The sequence below is a fragment of the Eleginops maclovinus genome, chromosome 10, assembly GCF_036324505.1.
Source record: "Eleginops maclovinus isolate JMC-PN-2008 ecotype Puerto Natales chromosome 10, JC_Emac_rtc_rv5, whole genome shotgun sequence".
Classification (NCBI taxonomy): Eukaryota; Metazoa; Chordata; class Actinopteri; order Perciformes; family Eleginopidae; genus Eleginops; species Eleginops maclovinus.
In genome coordinates this window covers 12,048,612-12,072,033 of record NC_086358.1, presented here as the reverse complement: position 1 = coordinate 12,072,033, position 23,422 = coordinate 12,048,612, and the positions used below count along the sequence as shown (strand labels likewise).

The following is a 23,422-nucleotide window of genomic DNA, read 5'->3' as shown; positions in this document are numbered from 1 at the left end:
ATGGCAGATGGACAAATATAACTGTAAATTAAAATAATGTAGCGTTTAGCAGCAAATTAGCCAAATTTATTTCCCCTCATGAAAGGGTGAAGAATAAAAACAGAACTTTAAAGAGCAAATATTGTAACTGTAGTTATTTTAAATGAGATGGTTTGCTACCAGTTGTCAGGTTGATAATATCAGTGATTTGTTAACTGTTTGCTTACCCTGCCACCAGTTAGTCTAAAGCTTTGATTGCAGATTTAATTTATTCAAAAGACAATTCTGTTATTTCACAGTGAGGGTCGTATTCTTATTATTGTAGCCATTTCTGACTGCTATGTACTAGAGGTATATGCTACATACATTACAACCAACTAAAATAAAGCCTCCATACGTTTTTCAATTGTGACCCTTGCGATTAGTCTGCAGTAATAATAAAATCCAATAGCAAAGTTACTGACCGATGTTCACAATGGAAGATATTATGAGGATAAGTTGAAAAATATCCCTTATAAGTCTAAATTGTTCCTTGATTACCTTTCTGTCTGTATTCTAACGTTGTCATTTTAACCATTTTCATTTTTTAGGGATTAAAACACAAGATAATCAGGGTTAATGCGGCAGAATCAACCAAGAAAGCAAATCGTTCCATTACTGTATCTTTACATTTTACAGAATATAATACTGCAACCTCAACATTTCTTTTCAGATTAGATGCACTAAAAGCTTCTACCTGCACTAGAAACAGTCCAGTTGTCTGCAATAAAATAAATAAAGGTTCTTGTCTATTAAAATGTAAATGCCAAAGATGTAAACGAGAGTTCTGCAAGCTGTACTGCAAAGTTTGCTCTCTGCTGATGCTAAGGAACACGTGCAAAAATATTGATAATATTAAAATGAGTTCCTGTGGGAAAAATTCTTTGATTCTTCTTTGCATGTTAGTCATTCCCCTTTTATTTTAGTAGTTGTTAGATCAGGGAAAACCGAAAGGCTTGCAAAAACTACTCCATTAGTTTTTTTTTTTAAATAGAAAAAAAACTTTCATCTCCATATGCTCAAACGCACAGACCTACTGACACACTCAAAGGCAACCCCGGAGCAGGGATTGGACCAGAGACCCCTCCCCCCCTCCACCAAAGCTGCTGTACTCCCAGAAGCCCTGTCAGAGTGCGATGTGAAAGCAGGGCAGCGATGGTGACCGGCTTCTCGGGCTACTAGACCACCTCACATAGAGCCAATACCTCGCCAGTCCACTTCTTATCCTCTTTCCATTTACGTGGACCACGAATGGATTCCAGGCTTCTGATTGGACCGGGGGTCACCACACTGGACCCGACCGCCCGGGAACCCTGGAACATCAGCTCCATCAGCTCCATCAGCCCGCACCCGCTCATGGAGCTGTCTGCTGTCACTACCGCTGTGAGTACCCGGTTCCCACGCTTCTTTTATGTGATTGAAAGGATACCCCTAAGTCTAAGTAGAGAGCGTCTGTGCGTAACCGCGGCGAGGAACGGTGCAGAGCTGCCAAAAACAAACTCGCCAGTTAGTGTTTTTGTGTGTTTAATTCCTACAGCAGATATTTGAGCATTAGTGCACGAGGGAGGTCTGGGTGAGAGCTCTGTGAATGAATAAATCACACAATCCTGTCATGCGGTCCGTTTATTCACCGCCTGAGGAGCAAAGCGCGAGTCACGTCACCTGTGTCTGTCCATCCTGCACTTTTATACGAAATGTTTGTAAAAAGCTGTTGTGATTTTGCTCTACATATTTGTCCTCTCTGTGGTAAAAGTGTGCATCCCGTTTTTGGTGCCAACATCTGTGCGCACTATATGCATTCCGTTAATAGATGTTAACTATTGCTCAAACTTACCTTAATTTGCGGTGAGTTGTATCGTGTCGGGATTCAGTAATTAGTCAGATGACATGTTTGTGCACAAAAGTGACTTTAGTGCTGTAGTAAAAGACCCTTTAAATCCCCTTACTCTCATATAGACCTGTACATGTGTGCTAATCCTAAAGAAAGTACCATTGTGTGCTGCAGGTTTACCCCAGTTCAGACCTTTTGGTCTTCCAAAGAGGACATTTAGTTTAGTCTGGATGCTGATTTGGAGTCTTGGTTGTAAATTACCAAACAATTTCTTTAATTTAAATGGTGTAATCATGCCATCTGTGATATGTTATGCCATGAAGGTTGAAAACGTGTGTTTATAATGTTTTTCATTACCAAGTCTCATAAGTGAAAGAGACTTTCTCTCTCTCTCTCTCTCTCTCTCTCTCTCTCTCTCTCTCTCTCTCTCTCTCTCTCTCTCTCCCTATGTGTGTGACGCAGGGACAAATACATGCATAGCCTTCAGGAAAATCCTTTTATCCAGATCTGTGAACCAACACAGTGGTGTGTCTGCCCTGCACATGAAGCATGAAAAGAAAGTGCAGTGCATTCATTTTGCCACAGTGGTACAGAATTTGACCAAGATTTGAGAGAGAACAGCTGTTTGAAAGACACACAGAGAAGCACATGGCTTTGTTGTAAATGTAGTTCAACAAGAGTGAACTTTGAAGTTCAGAGCTGCAGGCTTTAGTCTCTGTTGCTTTTGTAGTCAGGCCTTCATGGTGGGAGTACTGGGAAAGTTGATACTAAAGCAGTGCCTGAGGACAACTTCTACAGAGAGCGATGGGTTCTTCTTCTCTGCAATAAGTGTGGTTTTCATTTAAAAAAACTCTTTCTAAGATTTCCTCTAGAGCCCTCTTCTCCTTTTATCACTGTTTCATCAGCTACTGAATCTACAATATCTGCATCATTAACAAAAGCACATGGGTCCAATGTGTAAATGCTTATATGTGTAGCTGTGTGTCTACAGCTCTGGAATTTTTTTTAAAAACACTCCAAATTTTTCTTAAATCTTTATCTATACATGCATGGCAGCTATTCCAGTGTCTGTTGAATTCCAACACAGAGACAAATTGTAAGTAGTTTAAAGAATACAATAAAATAAAATAAATAATAATTTAACTCAAAGACATACCTATAAAAAGAGAAAATGATAATGCTGAAGTGGTCCCTTAATTTTTTCCGTGGCTGTATGTGCTGTCCTGCTATTTGTCACCTGAGAACCAAAATGACAAGACAAGAAAACTGTGTTTATTACATTTTGAGAAAAAGGTATTCTCTTCCAAATTACCTTTTTTTTTTACAATGTAATATGGATTAGTCTTTAATTAAAGTCAGTGTAGGTAAGAGGACAGGGTGGATGGATGTATGGTTCAAACAAACAAGATCATTTCACCCACGACGACTAAAACGTTTACTTTTTTTTCGTAACTTACGTATTTTTAAGCTAAATCATGATATTTACCAAACGTTGCAAAATGGTTTTGTTGACTAAACATAACCATTTAGTTTTTGTTCACAGAAACTACGTTTTACTCAAATTGCAGTTTAGGAGGTGAACACAATGTTTAGGAAACATGGTAGGAACCAAAGATAAGCCTGATTTAAGCAATTTTTAAATGTATCCTCTTCAATCAAGTTACCTTTTTATAGGTATATAAATAAGGACTGGCCAACATGATGAGTAAGACATAGTCTCTGATTAAGTTAGGTGATTGTAATAGAAGACACAAAGAAAAATACCCAACTGAAGATATTTAAAGAAGAAAACAAATACCTGTCAGGGGTGTGTGAGATAACTGTTTGGTTAAAAGTTGTTCATGGAATCCTGCCAGCCAATCCAGTTTTTGATTTTCCAATGCTTATAATACAATATTGAATTATCACATTTAAAGTGAAGCCTTTAATCTACTGTTAAATTGAGTCACACTATCCAGTGGTTGTCAGGAGTGACATGTTCCTAATGAAAATGTAAATTAACAATTACCATGATGATGAGCATGACTAGAACAACTTTTTATTCAGAGGAAAGCCGCTCAGCCACGTTCATTAAGTTATTGTTGGCTGTAACGGAGTGATGTGCTCACATAATTGCCAAGTAGATTACAGTACGTTTTAAGCTTCAAACACATGTGCACAGCTTGTTGTGCTTGTATTCACATGCATGTGTGTGTTTGTAAAAGATTTATTTTTTACAATGGATATTTAAATCCCAGCCTCTCCTCGCTTCCCCTCTGCCTCTCCCTCTTTCTTCTATCCCTAATCTTTGTCTTCTTCCTCACCCAGTTATTTTATCCAGCCTGTTTTAAATTGCTATGCATTAAATAGCTAAGACCATTTAAGTGTATTTTAATGGCTCTCTGCTGGTTTAGGGAAAGCCAGAAATGCACACTTCAATATATGCTCCCTAATGAGAGTACAGAAAGGTTGTCACCATCCACTATCTCTATTTTTAAGTTCTAGACAAACAAACTTTAGATAAGAAATCCACGCCGCTCCATCCTCCTGACCATGTGATCGTATTTATCTGGCCCCGAGCTGCTGGAGGAAATGAGATGAAGCAAGAGGAAGTACAGGAGTGATCGAAAAAAGATTTAGGAAACAGCGGAACTGACGTGAATGAGGGAATTAACAAGGATCTTCTATCAGTAACGATAGCGGAGATGAGAATGATATCCAGCAGGAAAAGTGTCAGGGATGTGCTCATACCACACACACACACACACACACACACACACACACACACACACACACACACACACACACACACACACACACACACACACACAACAAAACTGCTTATCACCTGATCTCACTGTCCCCTCTTTCAGTAACTCACCCCCAGGACCTTTTCACTCACTTACATAACCTCTATTTTAATGTCCTTTCTTTTTAGTAGCTTGTGACTCCGCAGAATAGTTGTAGTGCTGAAGCTGATGCTGGACCCTCAGGGACATGTGCAGACAAACCAACACACACACACACACGCTCATACGCGGCTGACATGATGAATAAGATGAGATGTGTGTGTTCCAGTTGAACTAAGGAAGATTTAGTGATGGTAGTCGAGTGTGTCGGTGTGTGTTTCAGGATGTGTGAGGGTGCATTTGTTTGAGGCGACTGTCACAATGTCTGAAATTAATTCTAGAGCTGTGTGCTCTGAGGTGCATTAGCTTCTCAGAGGCGAAATGCTGCTGCAAGCTCACATTCCTATTTATGTAAACCGTCTATTTATAAAGTTCATTTTTAGCTACAAGAAACATGGGAAATTAATTAGTTTATTTATGCTTTTTTGGGCATTTACTAGAGTATAAAATGCTTCCATTTTTACATTTTGGTGTTGCTATATTGACCTAAGTTAATTATCCATGGTGTTTCCCTCCACCCCTCCAACATGTGTGTTTCTTTCCAGCATGCCACATACAACAAAGTTTAAGTATTTTTGGAGTTAAAAAGCTGAAACAGACAATCGCATAATTCTCAAGCTTTTAAAATGTTTCCATGTTGAGTTTAGAGGTAATCCTTCATGGCTGATTTCTTTAAGTTCAGCTACATAGAGTATTACAGTGCATTAGTTATTTTAGCTATAGCAGTGTATAAGGAGTATTTTTCCTCTGTGGTATTCCTTTGCTCCGCTCATGAAAAGCCATTTTTACTTGTTATTTTCTGTAAATGTGTCCTTTCAAACATTGTCCAATACAAAATATCTGTAAGCCAAGGAAAGCCATGCCTTGAGCTTGAGGTTTCTTTGTTGCTGACAGACAATGCAAATAAATCTCTTCATGACCTTCTGAACTGTAAACTTACTGGAGCATAACGCCAGAAAGAAATGCTCCTATCTTTTCTTAGCTACTGAAATAGGATAAACTTTTTAGAGGGGTAACTTTTGTATTAAATGTAATCAAAGTAATCTAACTGTGATTTAACCGTCATAATAACACTCACTCTAACATAATAGTAGTAACATTTTAGCATTATTAATAGCTCAAATATTATACTTAAACACTATAAAATTATTGAGAATGTACTTGTGTTTGTTGTGTTTATGGGTGGAGTGGACTGAGTAGATTTTCTCTAACTGCAGACGTTCTAACAGAATTTAAAGGATTAATTAAAGAAAATAAACCAATCAGTCCATAATTAAATGTCCGAAGAAAATGTATTGTTCTACTGTCAAATGCAATGAAGAGCAGAGAAAAACATTACATTTATTTTTTTAAATAAAAAACATTTAACCTGCAACATTACATCGTTTTTGCCCACTTTTGTTTGCACAACATTGTCGTATTAATACATTTTAATTTGAGAGGTTGAAGCTGTTGAAAAGCTATTAATAATAATGGTATAAAAGCTTGTTTTCACGAGCTACTTTTTACGTTGTCGACAGGAGCAAACGCATTACAACTTCCCAAGACATTTCCATTAGGAAAAATGTGCTGCAGTTTCAAAAACGTGCCACAACACATTCAAATTAAGAAACATCTTCACCAACTTTGCAAAACATGCCTACCATTTACGAAAATCCATATCTAAATATGCAAAAACGAAACGCTGAAAATAAAAGAAAAACTGCAAGAAGCTCAAAACACAATCGGAAACGAGAACACTAAAGAGTGATGCACACTGAGACCGAAGCATTTTTCCCCTTTAGTGATAAGAAAGTTGACCACTGTCACTCAAAATTTGCCAATAAGCTAATAAAATGTTTAGGTATATTTCCAGTGACAGTCTGCACGGCTCAGGCCACCGTAATATTTACTTGTGAAATAATGTGAACATTTAAATTTTACATTTCCTTTAAAAACATAAGTATAGTAATAACAATAAAATAATCAATATGAAAATATGTTTTAATCAAATAAATATCAATCTCGTATTAACAGAGAACTGATCAAAAAAATATCTATTAATCATCATGGCAATAATATGCTTCCATACATATACATAGTGTCCTATTTCACAATTTCAATTTGTCATTTGAATATCTATTTTACTTTTTAATTGAATTATCTGCTGTCTGCCAGATCATGAGAACTTCAGTAAAATTAGAATCGTTTTTTTAATAACATTGCTTTTGATCATGACTGGATAACATTATTTCAACGCCACAAATGAACCCCCATTTTTCCTGTTGCCAGGGTTCCATGGTAGCAAGTCACCCATTTCCAACGGCAGATGTCCCCGCACACGCTCACTACACCATCGGAGTTGTCATCCTGATCGTAGGCATCACAGGCATGCTGGGAAACTTCCTGGTCATATATGCTTTCTGCAGGTACAACAGCTTTTTACTGCTGTTTCAAACAAGCTTCTTTTATAGACTTGTGAAGCACCACTTCACAGCTGTGTGTGTGTGTGTGTGTGTGTGTGTGTGTGTGTGTGTGTGTGTGTGTGTGTGTGTGTGTGTGTGTGTGTGTGTGTGTGTGTGTGTGTGTGTGTGTGTGTGTGTGTGTGTGTTTGTCCAGGAGCCGAAGTTTGCGGACATCGTCCAACATTTTCATCATTAACCTGGCAATCACAGACTTGCTGATGTGTGTTACACAGACACCCACCTTCTTCATCAACAGCATGCACAAGCGATGGATCTTTGGAAAGAAAGGTAACAAATGCATTTTAACATTTTACACAAAAAATACAGTGACAAATACAACGACCACCTTTAACATGTACTTCAACACACAAATCCAAACGTCTTTTACATTTATCGTCACATGTATTGGTTTCTTACTCTATTGTGTGACACACAGTTCAATTAAGATTCTGCACACAAAGACATACAAACCTGCCACTCTCTATCACCCTTTTGTGTAGCATCCTCTATCATAATTCCATTGATCACAAAGCAAGCAAGAAAGCATGTCGCTTGTATGTTTTATGAGTGCATTTTGAGGATGATGTACCAGTGGTGCATTATACAGTACATCGGTATGCAACCTAGAGGGAATGGAAATGAAGAGGTGGTAACAGCAGCACAGCAATCCACTGATCAAACAGTTGTCCTGACCTTCATGGCTGTCAGATCTGCAGCTCAACTCTCAATGGTTGTTACTCAAGACAACTCTTTCTTCTTTTTTTCTAACCATCGCCTATTCCTTTAAAAAGACACACAGGGAGTGAGATGTAGATGATAAAAGAGTGACCGTTATAACATTCTTAGCTTCTGAAATGTGACATATATTAGAGTGGAACTGAATATTTGAGCGTTGTGTAATTATGAGAGGCTTTATTTCAAATCGCATCTAGACAAAAGTGATAGTGAATTAACGTGCAAGAACAAATTAGCAATAAGGTGCTGAATGCTGCTGAAAACATTTGAATATATGCATATATTGTAACCTCATGCACTTTACTACTCTTTGCACCTTCTGGTTGGATGCAAATTACATTTTGTTGTATTCAGAGAAAAAATGTTTAATCCAATCTAATCTAATTTCGATGCACTATGGTTATGAGAATAAAAGTAGTAGGGTGCATGGAGATAAACATTATGGTGGCATAACTTCTCCATTCAGCTTCCATTAAGCCATTCCAGAAAAAGAGGGAACATGAGAGGACATCATTTTAAAAGTGGCCGTCAAATTCCAACACCAGACAAAAATCTTGAAAACCATCAAATCAAAATATAATGATTTAAAAAACAGTTAGCTTAATCTATGGAATTTAGGTATGTTTCTGTGCTGATTAAACCGCGTGGATGATTGGATTGTTTTTTCTAAAATGAATCGCAGCTCATTGCAGTATATCTGGAATGTTTTACATATACTTGTTATAGTTACTGGACACAAATGCAGTGAACTTTCTCTTCGACAAAATGCCCTAGGACTTTGAAATATTGTTTCTCTCTGGAGAAAGTCTGGTGTTACCTGGAAGCCAAACAGGACTTTATTTTCTTTAGGGACTTAACAATGGCTGTCAAACACACATAGTCAGAAATAAGTTATTGTTGGGGCTGTGATGAATATTAACCCGCCTGAGCGGTATTTGTTTTAGTTTATTGACACATGCAAAACACTTCGGATTCTGTCTTGTTCTTGTTAAATGACGTAATGGCGTGATAACATGTGTAAGGTCAGAGGTTATTACACACATCTGATTGGGAAGCAGCTGATTAAATTGTGTGTGTGTGTGTGTGTGTGTGTGTGTGTGTGTGTGTGTGTGTGTGTGTGTGTGTGTGTGTGTGTGTGTGTGTGTGTGTGTGTGTGTGTGTGTGTGTGTGTGTGTGTGTGTGTGTGTGTGTGTGTGTGTGTGTGTGTGTGCTATATTAGATATGTTAGCATGGTGCATTAGATTGGTTTGCTAATAAGGATCTGTATTGCTTCATTTGCCAAATGTAAAACAGAACAGGAATTAGACTCGGGGAAACAGTGCACTTTCTCCCTACTTCTTCTTGACTTTCACCTCTTCTCCTCAAGGTTGTGAGTTGTACGCCTTTTGCGGAGCGCTGTTTGGTATCTGCAGTATGATAACACTGATGGTGATTGCGGTGGACCGGTACGTGGTGATCACCCGGCCTCTGGCCTCCCTAGGGGGGATGTCCCGCAGGAAAGCCTTGTTAATTCTGGCTGCTGCCTGGGTCTACTCCGCAGGATGGAGCCTACCACCCTTCTTTGGCTGGAGTAAGTACAACTGCACTCAGAGCCCTGGATGGCGAGTCATTGTTGATCTGTACGAATCCTCAGGGGGGATTTTTTTAAAGCTCTATTTTAGTACTTCTCTCTCAATGATTGTATTTGGGTCAGTGTGTCACATTCCTGACGAAAGTTATACTACCATGTCAAATATATCACACTTTAGTTTGTCAACATGCCAACTACATTTAAAAATGAATTCAGTTATCAGGTGATCAACTCGTGGTCAGCTGACATAGAAATGATAGCCCAACAATTATTTATGGTGAGGTTGTGGGGTCTTTCTGTCCTACTGGCCTTTTTATGTTTTGATGGAAGGGCTTTGTTAGTGACAGCATCCAGCAAGAACGTGTTTACTTTTTTCGATTTTAACTAAATTCAAACAGCTGTCACATGACATATTGTACCTTTACATTTTTTTTGAGAAATTACAATAATGTTTCTTTGACTAAACAACCAGTTATTTGACCAAAGTCACCTGTGCCACTAAGTTCAACTCAACAAAAAAACATGTGGCATTGAGAACTGTAATTCATCTAAACTACAATTATGCACTTGATCCCAAATGTAGAACCTCACAAAGGTCGTCAAGTTGCTGGGGTTTTTACAATAAAGCATCAGTACAACTAGAGTCAGCTGAATACAATGTATTCAGTGTATGTGTATGGTGTACCTGGATTGCAACATCTAGACTATCTAGAGAACAGTAAAGGACCAAGCATAGAGCCCTGGATTACTCCATCAAGGTGAATCCCCTGCACTCTCATTAGCATTATGAACCAATTTAAACTGACCCTGAGTGCATATAATAGTATATAATATATTTTTTGTATAATGAGGACATGCCATTTTCCTCACTTTGACGGTCAGCTATGCTAAGCGTCTCGTGGCTGTTGCTTTATATTCAACAGAGAGTATTTGAAGTAGCATTTAAATTGTAAATCTTAACATGAAAGGATAAGGATGTTTATGAAAATGCTGAACTACATGTCACTTGGTGAAAAAATACAAATGGTCAGACTTCATGGTATTCACTAAAATGTGTTTTGCTCTCCCACAGGTGCTTATGTCCCAGAAGGTCTGATGACATCTTGTTCCTGGGACTACATGACATTTACTCCTTCTGTCCGTTCCTACACCATGCTGCTCTTTATCTTCGTCTTCTTCATCCCTCTCTTCATCATCATTTTCAGCTACTTCTGCATCTTCAGAGCCATCCGACACACAACGAGGTTGGTACATGCACACATCAATTTTCTTGGCAGACACAGACTTCCACATGCATTGATAAAACACAAGCATTGTGTTTGATTAACAATATGTCAAAGTTGCAATACATATTGTGTGTGCACGCAAGTTCAATAAGTGTCATTCAAGAAACCTGTACAGTATGTCCAAATAAATTACCTGAAAAGCCAAATATAATACAGTTCTCCTTGAGAAATGCCACATTTGATTTAAAATCACGAATTATATTGAAACTCAAAATAATGCTTTATTACTAATGTGTCTATGTTTGACAGAGCGATAACACAGATGAACTGTCAGGGAACTAGAGACTCTGCAAAGAAGTTCAATAAGATGAAGACTGAATGGAAGATGGCAAAGATTGCACTCATTGTCATCCTGCTATATGTCATCTCTTGGGCCCCTTACTCGTGTGCTGCCCTCACTGCATTTGCTGGGTAAGTGGGTGTGTGTGTGTGTTTGTGTGTGTGTGTGTGTGTGTGTGTGTGTGTGTGTGTGTGTGTGTGTGTGTGTGTGTGTGTGTGTGTGTGTGTGTGTGTGTGTGTGTGTGTGTGTGTGTGTGTGTGTGTGTGTGTGTGTGTGTGTGTGTGTGTGTGTGTGTGTGTGTTTAAGAATTAGAATTAAAAGCTGTCTTGGGAGGGGTGTGGTTAAAAGGTTTTCTGCAGTTATCTCAAGTAAACTTCAAGGCTATGTTCATTGAACACTGGTATGAACTTAAACCACTTGCTTTTTGACTGGCAGGAAAATAATCCTGTTTACCATCACATTTAGTGCAAATGTTTATAGAGTTAGATTAGGCAAGAAAATACAGGAAGTCTTGAGGATTCTAGGAAATCCCATCCTATTATGACAAACATATACGTACAAGAACATCCTAGAATAAATCTTATTAAGCATCTGTATCAAAATTGGAAAAGGAACATTTTAAATGACAATATATAATAATAATAATAACATATACTTTGATTTGTGGTTTAACAATGTGGGAGGACTTTATTGATTGGATGTTCCTTTAGTGCATTGTTAAATCAGATTAAAGATTTAAACATGGTATGATATGGCTGTGACTGCATGTGTCTTTCTTTTTCCGACATCTATCCTGTCTCTCTCAGGCACGCCGACATGTTGACTCCATACATGCACTCTGTTCCTGCTGTGATCGCCAAAGCATCTGCAATCCACAACCCTATCATATATGCCATAACACATCCCAAATACAGGTAGGATTCACACTCAAGTGTTCAGACTGAAAACAAAATGTCATTTAAAGACATTACATTGGTATTTAAGAAACTGGGATGGACATTTTCAATATTTTCGGACTTTTTCTAATTTCTATTTTCAAACGATAATTTGATTCATCTAGAAAATATTAATCAGATTAATCGATCAGCTGATCCGGCCAGCCAAACTAAGCTAAGTACAAATACATAAATGCAGAGGTGGGAAGTAACTAAGTACATTTGCCCAAGGACTGTAGTTTTTGAGATATTTTGATGAGTATTTCAAGGTTGTTCTACTTTGTACTTGTACTTCTACTCCACTACAATTCTGAGTTAAATGGTATGCTTTTACTCCACTACATTTATTTAGTACCTTTAGTTGCTTTACAGATTTGGACTAATGATGTGAAATATAATAATCAACTGTTGAATAACACTTTAGATACACCTGGAGTAAATTCTCAAGTGCGGTATACAAAGTCATTAAAACTAGCTTCACCTTTACCAGCTTTGATAACACTTTAATGCATCAACAATGATAATCAAAACATATCATATAGATTATTGTGAAATGGACGATTCTGCATAATGAGTATATTTTAATTTTGGCACTTTAAATGTATTTTGATGCTAATACTTTTGTACTTTTACTTGAGTAACATTTTCAATGCAGGACTTTTACTTGTAACAGAGTATTCTCTGCTACTTTTACTCAAGTACAAGATCCGAATACTTTTTCCACCTCTGCAAAATGTAATATTATTATTCATTACGGTGTACATCTTAAAATAGGAATCAAGGGCTTCAAAGTGAAGCAAGAGTTAAATGTATCGATGTGCATTTTGATATTTAAGTTTTTCAACCACCAACTTCTCTTAATGATATAAAACTGCTTGTCGGTGCACTTCTTCCTTGTGCCATTATTTGATCAGCACCAAGTTATGTGTTCTATTAAGATGGATTTATTTGGAGATCATGTACAGCAACTTTAATTATATTCCCCATATAACTCAATTTACATTCTTTTAGACCTTCATGGTCGGAGATAATGTATTACTATTTTTAAAATGCTACTTATATTGTAAAATTCAGCTCAGCGTCCATGGTTGTCAAGGAGCTTAACTTGTCTCTGTCATATAATAAAATCTGTTCAATTAAGCATTTGAGTATTTCTCTCCAACTCAACCTCAGGTCAGCGCTCAGCAGGTATATTCCTTACCTCGGGGTATTGCTGTGTGTTACTGGCAGAGACCGTTTCACCAGCAGCAGCTTCCAGTCCACCCGCCGATCAACCGTCACCAGCCAATCAGAGAGCAAAGGCCCCAGCAGGCTTCGCAACTCCTCCCTTTCTGAGAGCGAATCAGTGAGTGTACTTCATATCTAATCTGGTATGTCTCTGTCTTACACTTCCAATGACGAGTGCTTTGAATTACAAGTTGCTGAATTTAGTCTTGTTTGTGTGTGATTCCCTTGATGTGTTGCCTCAAAGGCCCGCTTCTCAGACATCGAGGAGGACTGCTCGTCTCGGACGCCTGACATTCTTCAGTTGTCCGGTGATGCCAAACAGGTGCGCCATGCAAGCAAGAGGTCAAAGGTGAGAGGTCGAAACACTGGAGAGTTTGAAAGCACTGCCGCCCACAACCCCACCGACCCAGCCATATGTAACCTCTCACAGATCACAGTAAGTATCAGGGCCTGTTCTATATCAACATACTGTTACTGACATACTTTCATTGTCATTTAGGGCTCAGTGTAAATCTTCTTACTAGTTTAATGATGTATTTAATGGCATATTTTGCTTCTGTTTTGTCACCAAGTCAAGGTGGATTTTAATATTCGCTTTCTGAATTTGATAAGAGGTCATGTTGTTTTGGTGACCTCTTAGATGTCATGTTTATGCTGGGTATTTCATGACGAGTAACTCTATGAGGCCATGTTGGTCAGAGACCCTCTTATAATCCAGGCTCCTCGTGGCTATAAACAGGATTCCTCAGCATGTAATCTAAAGCAGTCATGTTGCTTTAAGGTCGTGCGTTTGGATTCTGTGACACAAGTCTTATTAGGTGTCTGGTTAATTGCCTTTTTTTGAATTTTGTGTGTTTTTAAGTCAACAAGTGAAGGTTGTGGTAATGAATAGGTAGCTCCCTTTGTGTAATACCTGATCACAGACTCTTTAAAATGAATTGGTTAATGTTTTCTATAATGAAGTTAATAAAAAAATTAAAATGCACATCCTAGTAAAAATTCATTGTGAAAGAAATTGCTTTTTTCTTTTTCTCAATGTCCAAGGGTTGTATCCAATGGAGGCCACCAGCATTTCTTGTTTTGATACTGCCACTAGTTGACTACAAGTCAGAATTTACAAATGCTTTAATGTTTTATAATCTCAGCCCATTAAAAAAATGTCAATCGTTCATATGATTACAATGCACAACTCCAGAGTTAAACTAGCAAGCATCTCTGTTGGACTCGTTTTAGTACAGAAGAGGATAATGGTTTTTCACCTTTTATCTAAAGGGCTTCTTTAGTTCTGACTAAAGGTCAGGTTTTGCTTGTTCAGAATCAGATTTAGTTCTAAAAACAGTGTTCCCTGAACTCTTATGAAGCTGGATTAAGGGGCTCTGTGTCCGATCACTTCTGTAACATTGCAAAACCAACAATCCAAATTCACCCCCACCTCAGCATTCCGCTGTGTGTAATTCAAAACCAGTTTATGTGAAGTAGTATGTTATGTTGGACTTACTTTCTCTGAAGCTCTATTTTTTTTATTTTCTTTGCACATAAGAGCAGCCTATTACGTTACTTGAATATTGTGTCTGTTCTCCACATATGTAAATAACATTGTGTCTCTCTCCTCTCCATGACACCCCTTACACACTTTTGACACAACATGGGGTACAAACAAGCTCTTTGAAAATGCTGTCCTATATTTTTTTCAACCTTGCTGAGGTTGACTAAAGAGCCACGCACCTTAACAACTGTCATGGTGTGAACGACCCTGCGGATGTTAAATACTTTTGATTCCCTGCAAGTCTGTCAAAACTGACGATGTCCTTTTGACAAGCAGTGAAACATTATCTTAGACTTAACACTTCTAGGCCGTGCACCAAGATCTCCCTTTCAATAGATAATAGATGCAAGCTGTTCTTTCAGGTTTCACTGGCTCATTCACCAGCTCTGTGACTTGAATGATCCTCTTTTTCATTTGATAAACAGTATTACATTTAGAATTTCTTTGAAACATGATATATCAACGTTGTTAGGGATATTTATTTGAATTACTTTTTTTAAAGTATCTTTATTGAATAAGGACCAATGCTTAAAAAATACATGAATCTCTAAGAGAAGAGATGTTTTATGCCAGATAATATTTTGAAGCTAATTTCCATCTGCAGTCCTTGTGCACACATAACAAGCAACAAACATTAAAACCTTTCCTAGTGCTAATCACACTAACAATTAAAACAGATAAAAATACAGATGTATAAAATATAAATACTAGTATATTTGTAAATTAATTAAATTAACATATATATATATTTGACTGTTTGCCATATATCCATGTATTTGCACTATGGGACAAAGAGTGAAAGCCTGAGCAGGTTTTAAACTCCACTGTTTGATGGCCGTAAAAGAGAAAGCTAATTGGGAAGTTACACTAAGTTGAGTTTCTGCAATGAAGAATATTGTGTACAGATAATTGGAAGGTTTAAACATATTGTGGTAAGCATTTGAACATATCTACATCTTAATGCTTGGTAACACCCAACACTAGCTCTGCATGGAGGCTGATGGATAGGTCACTTTATGTGGGACATCCAATATATGGAGCATTTCCGTCTCTGTGTAATCATCTTAGTTCAGTGAAAAATCTCAAATAACCCACAAGTATGCACGTATTCTAATACACACACATGCCGTACTGCCGTGCAGGACTCCATTACCGAGGGACCAAAGACTAATCCAATAATCTGGGAGTTTCATACTTAATCTGCAGCTTGCCAATTGTGGCCCCGTGTTTCAACGACTGTACTTGTTGCAGACGAAGACGGATGATTGTCGAGGAGTCTCTGAACTCCATCTGCTTCCATCTCTGCTCATAGCAAAGGATAGAGGCTTACATTTTTACTTTGTCTATCATCTCTGGTTACCTGCTTTACTCTTGCTAACAATGTCCTCAATGTGGACAGTGTATTTCTATTGACCTGCTCTTTGTGGTTAGTTCAACCTTTACTTTAACTGTTTTTGGATTCTGAATTCGATACTTGAAATAAATATTGGTTGATAATGAAATGAATGATAGTGAAATAGTCTGTCCACTAACCTGGACTCTAAAACTATACTCCTCTGCAGTCATTATTGATATTGTGTCTCACTCTTTGCAGAAATGTCCAACTGTCACCTTTGCATTTGTGAAGAACTGTCTGTCTCTTAATAACACTTTGTTGCAGTTCCCTGGGGGAGTGTTTTTGGGTCATTTTGTAGGTTTAAATCCATCCTCTAGGCTCTTTGTGGGAATCCCTGGATATGGATAGCGTTCCCCCCATAAGACTTCATTGGCAGAAGATCTTGATCTCCTCTCTTTTTAACTTATTTGTATCTGTTATTTCTATCATAGTTTTTTCTTTACTGAAACCTTTAAAGTTATTTTACTTTAATACCTGACACTTAGAAACAAGTTTGATATTTTGAAAAGAAAAACATTATCTTTCTTGCAGATCATTGGATGATATAACTGATTCCCCTCCTATGTCTGTAGCTAAATATGAAGCTACAGCTGGTTAGCTTAGCTTAGCTCTGTCCAAACATTTGAAAAATATGCTACCGTAACAGCTTAATTTGTTTCTAGGAAACCCTACAGAGATGACTACACAAATGAGGACATTCCCTCGATGTCAAACTGTTCATGTATTACTTTGTATAACTCCAGAATATGTGTGTGTTTCAAGAATATCATGAGATTGTGAGTGGCCCCTTTTTCAGTGCTAATGCTAATCCTGTTGTTATTAGCACAGGAGATTGTTGCTGGTATTAACTGAACGCTATGGAAGCAAACGACATGATCTACTTTTCAAAAGGGATGCTTATCTCTGAAACAACTTTGTTCAAAACCCAATTTGGAGTTGTTCTGTTTTTAGTAAGAATGTGACCGAGTGGCTTTAATAGTACATCACTTTTTTTAAATCTCAAATTAAACTTCATAGCTGTGTTTCTGTGTGTGCTGTTCAGACACTGACAGAGCATGAAGACATCTCCATGACGGACATCGGCATGCAGCCATCCAGTCATCTGCCTGCTACTGTAAGAGACCCCAATTGTACATTGCTTGCTATTTGCAGTATGTGGTGTCTATTTTCTTTGATAAAAAAATAAACAAATCCAGAGAAAGAATTGGCATCAAATTAATCCTACTTACACCTGTAGAAAAAGTCTAATTCAGCTCATACATTGGAGCTTTAAAGGTCCAGGATTTGTTTGTAATGAAAAGCTGCCCCAGCCTCAAGGTTTTCTTTATGCCAACTTGGTATTTCAGTCAGTTTTGATTTAGGGCCATTTAAAGGGGCGTGTCACCAGTTCTACAATAACGATCAATGATCAGTGAGCTATTGCTCACTGAAAATAAAAATAAATGGACAAAAGGGGGTAGAACAAGTGTTTAAGTACCCACTCCATCATGGGAAACTGGGAATGAAACCATTCATCGATCCAACAGATCATTGCCTTTGATTATCTGACTGTGTATTGTCTTGTGAAGGCAGGTTAAGTGGAGGAGTGTCGTTTTCCTCACAATCACAGCATCAGAGCAGTTGATAAGTTCATTCTCTCCCTTAACCTCACATAAACATCCATCCCATTGCTCACCTACTGAACAACATCTCTCTCTCTCTCTATTCCTTCGACCACACAGCTGGACAATGGAATGGAGGAGTCTGGGCCAAGGATTGTGTGTACGACAACACCATCCGTCATCGTAACATCCATATCCAGTCCGTCTATACTGCATAGTCCCCCAGGTTTCCATGGCAACTTTAAATTGACCAAAAGGTGCAGCCCAGTTGTCAAGGAGCCCCTTGACATAGCCAGACTGGAGACAACAGCATTACCATAAACAGCTGAACAAGTGCAATAACAGTGTGTAACCATGTGCGTGTTTCAAAATGTTCCTTCATGGGAGTTTTCTTTACTAGCATGCCGTTTGCTAGGTATTTTAGAAACCTCTTTTTTTATCAACACACCCAGTGCCCAATAGAATGGGAACTGGGTCACAGTAATATTCAAGGTTAAAGGAAAGGCCTTGTGTTTGATACATTATTTAGCATCAAAAACCAGAGCATGCTCTTTATTTAAAGTTTTTGCATACAGTATGGGAGCGTGAATCCCCAGTTAATTTGGAAACACGAATATGCACAAACTAATGTACATTTGACTTATTCTGACATATCCTAGTGATGGTGTGTTTCGGAGCCAGAAGCAACAAATTAGCCTTAAGAACATAATGTTAAAAATGAAACTCAAGGGTTGGCTCTTACATTTATTCTGATTGTTGGTTTCAATTCTTGTCATAATGTTTGAGAAGAAGAAAACAAATATCTGTTTTGTCGTTTATGGCATTGCATTTTTCTGATTTGTTTTGATTTCCTGGAAAAACATTGTTGTCCTGCTGTTCATAACTTAAATGTGTTGAAACTATATAGTAAATAGGAAGTGGATGTAGTCGCTGTTACATCACCTTTTTGTTTGTGGACTACTATGTTTTGGCATCTTAAAAAATCACTGGGAAAGGTTTAAAATTCCAAGACCAAAACAGAGAGCACTGAGACTGAACATCAATGCATGACTTAAAAGTGAGGTCAGGTCCTAAAGCATATGCTGCTTCATTCTCTCTTTTTATCTAGAGGGGATTCATTTTCAAAATAAACATCATGCTGTATAAAAGAAGAATTAAAATATCAATGTCAGGAAAATATTTACAGATGTAATCAACTGAAAAGTCAAGTCATTTTCGCATAGGCTTTTATACAACTGGACGTGTTCTGCTTGCAGCTGAGTCGCCCCCTGCTGGCTGCTGTATTTCCAACCGAATCCAATTCAAGGATCTTGAATTTTGCTTCACTTTTAAGACCTAAAGGTTGTTGCTCGGTTAAAAGATTACTGTTAACACACCATAAGCTAATTCTGGGGCAATATGACTACAACTGGGGTTATTGTCCATTAGTTTTAAAAGCATGGTATTTATTAAATTAAATAATTTCCAAATCACAACAAATCCTTGATACTCAATGCAGAGAATTTCTCTTGTTTGTGTTTTAGTTTTTATTCTGTACCTAATCATATGAGAATCTACTTTAAATACTGATATTTAAAATGCCTTAAGCAGTATTTTCTTTATTTACAATGAATGAAATTACTACTAGAACTGTTGGTATTATAGTATCATGGCACTATGCAGATCTATGCCACCCTTGAATTGTGGTTTTCATTCTCGAAAAGAATAAAGCCATGCAGCTTATAATACAACTGCGAGCCTACCAGTTCCAGGAGTTAGCAAACTGAACGTGTACAGTGTAAAGAGAGTTGAATTTTAACTTGTAAAGAAAGTTACACATTCATCAACCAATTTTCTCAGGAGCTGGTGGGAGAAGCCACAGCTGAAATGTTAGTGGAAACTGGATGTATATTTAACAGATGGCTAGAAAGTGTACTTTATTTGTATGCTCATGTTTGTGCCGTTTATACTATAGATGTGTATGTAAGTGGTTTGCCAGCACCTGTGTCTACCATAAATCAAATGTATTCAGGCAGCACACGTGTGTTTTTTACAATGTTTTTTTTGTGTATTTTTATTATTTATTGCTTGAAAGTTTGAGAGTAATTTTGGAAAACCGCTGAATGATCAGATTGACGCAATATCTCTTGGGGTGATTCATTTATTCCAAATTGAAACAAATCCTCCTATTGCAATGCTGCAGACTCAAACTAAACAGAGCTTCAAACTAACATATACTGTAAAAGCACCAGAAATGTATTTGAATTCAAATCAACCTGTGGAGAGCAATGCTAATACTTTTGATGATAGGAGAAATTGTGGTCAACAAACACTTAATGCAGCGTTAATATAATGTGTAATTCTGAACTGGGTGATCAGGCACACATGGCTCTGTCATTTGTTGTTCCGTCCCTGGTAACATTCAGTACCACAGATCGGGTCCCGAATGTCCACAGCTCTAGTACATCACCCAATACTTTGTGAGTATGTTAATATGAGTGTGAAGAACTGGACACTGTACTAGTATTTCTATGATGATTGCCAAACCTTGCTTTAATATCTTCTTTTAGATTGATTTCAGGATGGTTCTTGTAGAAAACCAATTATGATTTAACATATCCAAAGCTCTTCTCCACTTCTGTACATTACTGTTCCAAGTGACATTCCTATGAATAACGCATCATTGACTATTATTGTAATTATTGTTGTTTTAAATGAAATTAAACTGTAACATTTAAAAATATGAGACAACACATGTTGATACAATCCTACTGCTGCTCATTTGTCCTGCATTTCCTATCAATGAATGTACAAACTTTTATGACCAGACAAATATAAAATATACTGTATATATTAATGCTATTTTAATTCTGCTTAAATGAAGTGATGGTTTCATGTTGATTTAGTTTTTTTTGTACAAAATATTTTGTGTTGTTACTATTATTTATTTTTCTAAACAATAAATGTTAAAGACATTCTGTACAAGTGGTGGTATGTTCATATATGTATTAATCTAAACATGAACCAGGCTAGGGCTGCAACTTATGATAATTTGCACTATTAATTAATCACAAATGTTCTTTTTTTGTTATTAATTGAGAATCACAACTCACTTATACATTACAGTGGTTTTCATTAGTCTTTGCTTCTCGACACACAGGCGTAGTATTTGTTTACACAAAGCTAAACCCCTTGCACAGTTTGCATGAATATTCACAAACACGCATTCAATTACAGCACCACAAGGATTGTGGTCGCATAATGCATAATCTGTCCATCAGTGTCCACTGACCAGTATTTTCATCAGGTCCATTTCCTGAAAGGAAGACATCCATCTATCATAGCAGATAACAGCAGGGACATTGTGATGTCAGATTACAGAGTGGCATCAGTGTCCAATTTGTCAAAGAGCAGATGTGATGGAAAGTGTTCCTGCATGCTGTTTGGCCTGAATAGGTATGCAGAACTACGGCAGAAAATATCGCCCTGCAGAGGTGAGTATTGGTACTCGGTTAACATCAGGAGAGGTTGTTATTGGGTGGGAAGACTATTCTGTTATTCCCACACATTAGCTTAAATTCAAGTTGCTTCAAATTGCATATTATTGGGTTATTATAAGTTATGTTTAATGCCTCAGCAGCGTTATACTTTTGGGTCAGGGTTGGAAGTCAATTTTAAATACTACTACACTGTTGGGTATCGTAATCTATAACAGTGTGTCATATTTTATCAGCTCCTAAATGTTGTATTTCAAATCTTGATCTGCACAGCTCTAGGATAAATGCAAGTTCAGAAACATTACATACCATGACATTTACATCTTTTAATTAATGCAAAGCTACCTCAAATGTATACTTAAGTACAGTATTAAGTAAATGTAATAAGTTCTATTCTATTCGGAGAAAAAATCTGAGAAATGTGATCTTTTATATTAAAATTATATTATAGTTTTAAAACTTCTCGTCTGTGTTAAACGTGTGTGTGTCTATTTGTGGTGAGAGAAAAGGCTGTAATGAATTATTATTTCCTTTTTTCTGAGTACTGAATCCTACTTGTTGGCCTGAGGATTCACTTTTTGATCGCTGTCATCGATCTTCTTTCCTAGGATGTATGGTGTGACTTTGTTTTTTCATCTTATTCTAGTTATTGCCTTTTGATTTGGTTGCTTTATTCTTTACTCCCCTTAGTGTTGTCAGAAGAGGTCACATGATCACACCTGAGACATGTAGCACAAGCCCTCCTGCCAGGAAAAGAAATACCCCTCCTGAGGTGCAATTATTTCAATTTTATCAACGGCTAGACACACAAACACATCCAAGTCAATACATCTACAAAGCAATAAACTGATCTGTATTCTACTCTTCAGTCTGCTTACTAGCTGTTAGGATTATAACCAAGGAAGTAAGATTCTCCATTTATCAGCTCACTCAATTTCAACAATTAGATCAAACAGAAAGACATTAATTTATTGACAGATTATTCATCTGTTTTAATGACTCTGTTAATGAAAATGTGTCTATTCTCTTGGTATGCACTGGAGCTTGGATGTGTTTATACCTTCAGTTATTATGTTTCTTTGAGAAAATAACAATACCGCTGCGCTCATTGTATTTTTCTCCACATGTTGTCTTGTTGTGTTTGTAGTTTTATGATTAACTGTGCCCGGGTTCATCCTGTGAATTAAACCCGAGGATTAAAAACAGGCTGTCAAAGTGGCCAATGAAGTTGCAGGACCTTTATTGTAAGGGCCGACGATAAGGCTCAAGTGATCCTTGCATAACTTTTCTGATAACAGAGGTTGACCTTTTTTATTCAGGCTGTCGCTACAGGATGTTAAAAACAAACAAAAAACAGAGGGCCCTTTTATTCCTGTGGCTATTTAATTAAATCAGGTTAAAAGACACAAGAGATGATGTTTGATGGCCCTAAGGCTAAGCTTTCAATTCTTTTGGTTTGTTTTCCTCCTCCCTACCGCACGCATGTTAGACTGCTATACACTGTTACAATACTATAATTTGCTGATTATTTACAAATCATCTGCAGACTTGAAGGTGAACAGCAAATATAATCTGCCCACAACATCATCTTACATTGCTTGCAGAAGCAAAAGGGACAAGTGATTGATATTTTTTTCAACATTTGCCGTTCCCTCTCAATTTCGTTATGCTAAGCTAATTTTATAGTCTTAGCTTCAATTAGCTGAGAGTGGCATCTTCTTACGATACCATTAACCTCTACAACAAAAAACAGGTATAAATGTGAAACCAGAAAAGCTATTTAAGTGTGTCGTCATTATGAACCTGCTCAGGGATCAAACGCCATCTGTTTTATCTCTAATCAGGTGTTTTGAATAACACCAGTGCACAAACCTCTCAATTTCATTGTCTGTCTAATACATTGGAATATAAATACAAATAAAAGTCTGTCAGCACCTATCAAACAGTGTCAGTGTTCACTTGACCTTAACCGCTCTGATTAGCTACTAAATGAATTGCTGCGTATACACACACGTTAACACAAACACAGACAAAACAGGAGCAGCCTCGTGCGAGTGTTTCTAGTGTAACATTGCTGGGTAATTTATTGTTTCCTTCTCATGAGCAGAATGAATGGTTGCGAAGTTTAAAGCGAGTGACATCAGTGCACAGAGGCTGAGTATGGATAATAGGGTGCTAGCAGCATGAAC

General features: G+C 37.4%; 1 protein-coding gene across 1 annotated transcript; it reads left to right on the top strand.

The window, feature by feature from the left end:
• The first annotated feature begins 1,161 nt into the window (after window positions 1–1,161).
• Window positions 1,162–20,618, top strand: LOC134870871 (melanopsin-A-like). Its single transcript, XM_063893367.1, has 11 exons — window positions 1,162–1,401; window positions 7,009–7,145; window positions 7,336–7,469; window positions 9,283–9,486; window positions 10,559–10,730; window positions 11,022–11,183; window positions 11,859–11,966; window positions 13,161–13,332; window positions 13,459–13,650; window positions 17,199–17,270; window positions 17,878–20,618. The coding sequence occupies exons 1-11, from the start codon at window positions 1,270–1,272 to the stop codon at window positions 18,076–18,078; spliced, it is 1,686 nt and encodes a 561-aa protein (XP_063749437.1). The 5' UTR covers window positions 1,162–1,269; the 3' UTR covers window positions 18,079–20,618.
• Window positions 20,619–23,422: the final 2,804 nt, after the last annotated feature.

Bases quoted from the DNA above. Each gene is read 5' to 3' on its own strand.
- LOC134870871 (XM_063893367.1), top strand. From the start codon at position 1,270: ATGGATTCCAGGCTTCTGATTGGACCGGGGGTCACCACACTGGACCCG. The intron at 13,333-13,458 runs GTGAGTGTACTT...GTTGCCTCAAAG, and splicing joins CCCTTTCTGAGAGCGAATCA to GCCCGCTTCTCAGACATCGA. The intron at 13,651-17,198 runs GTAAGTATCAGG...TGTGCTGTTCAG, and splicing joins GTAACCTCTCACAGATCACA to ACACTGACAGAGCATGAAGA.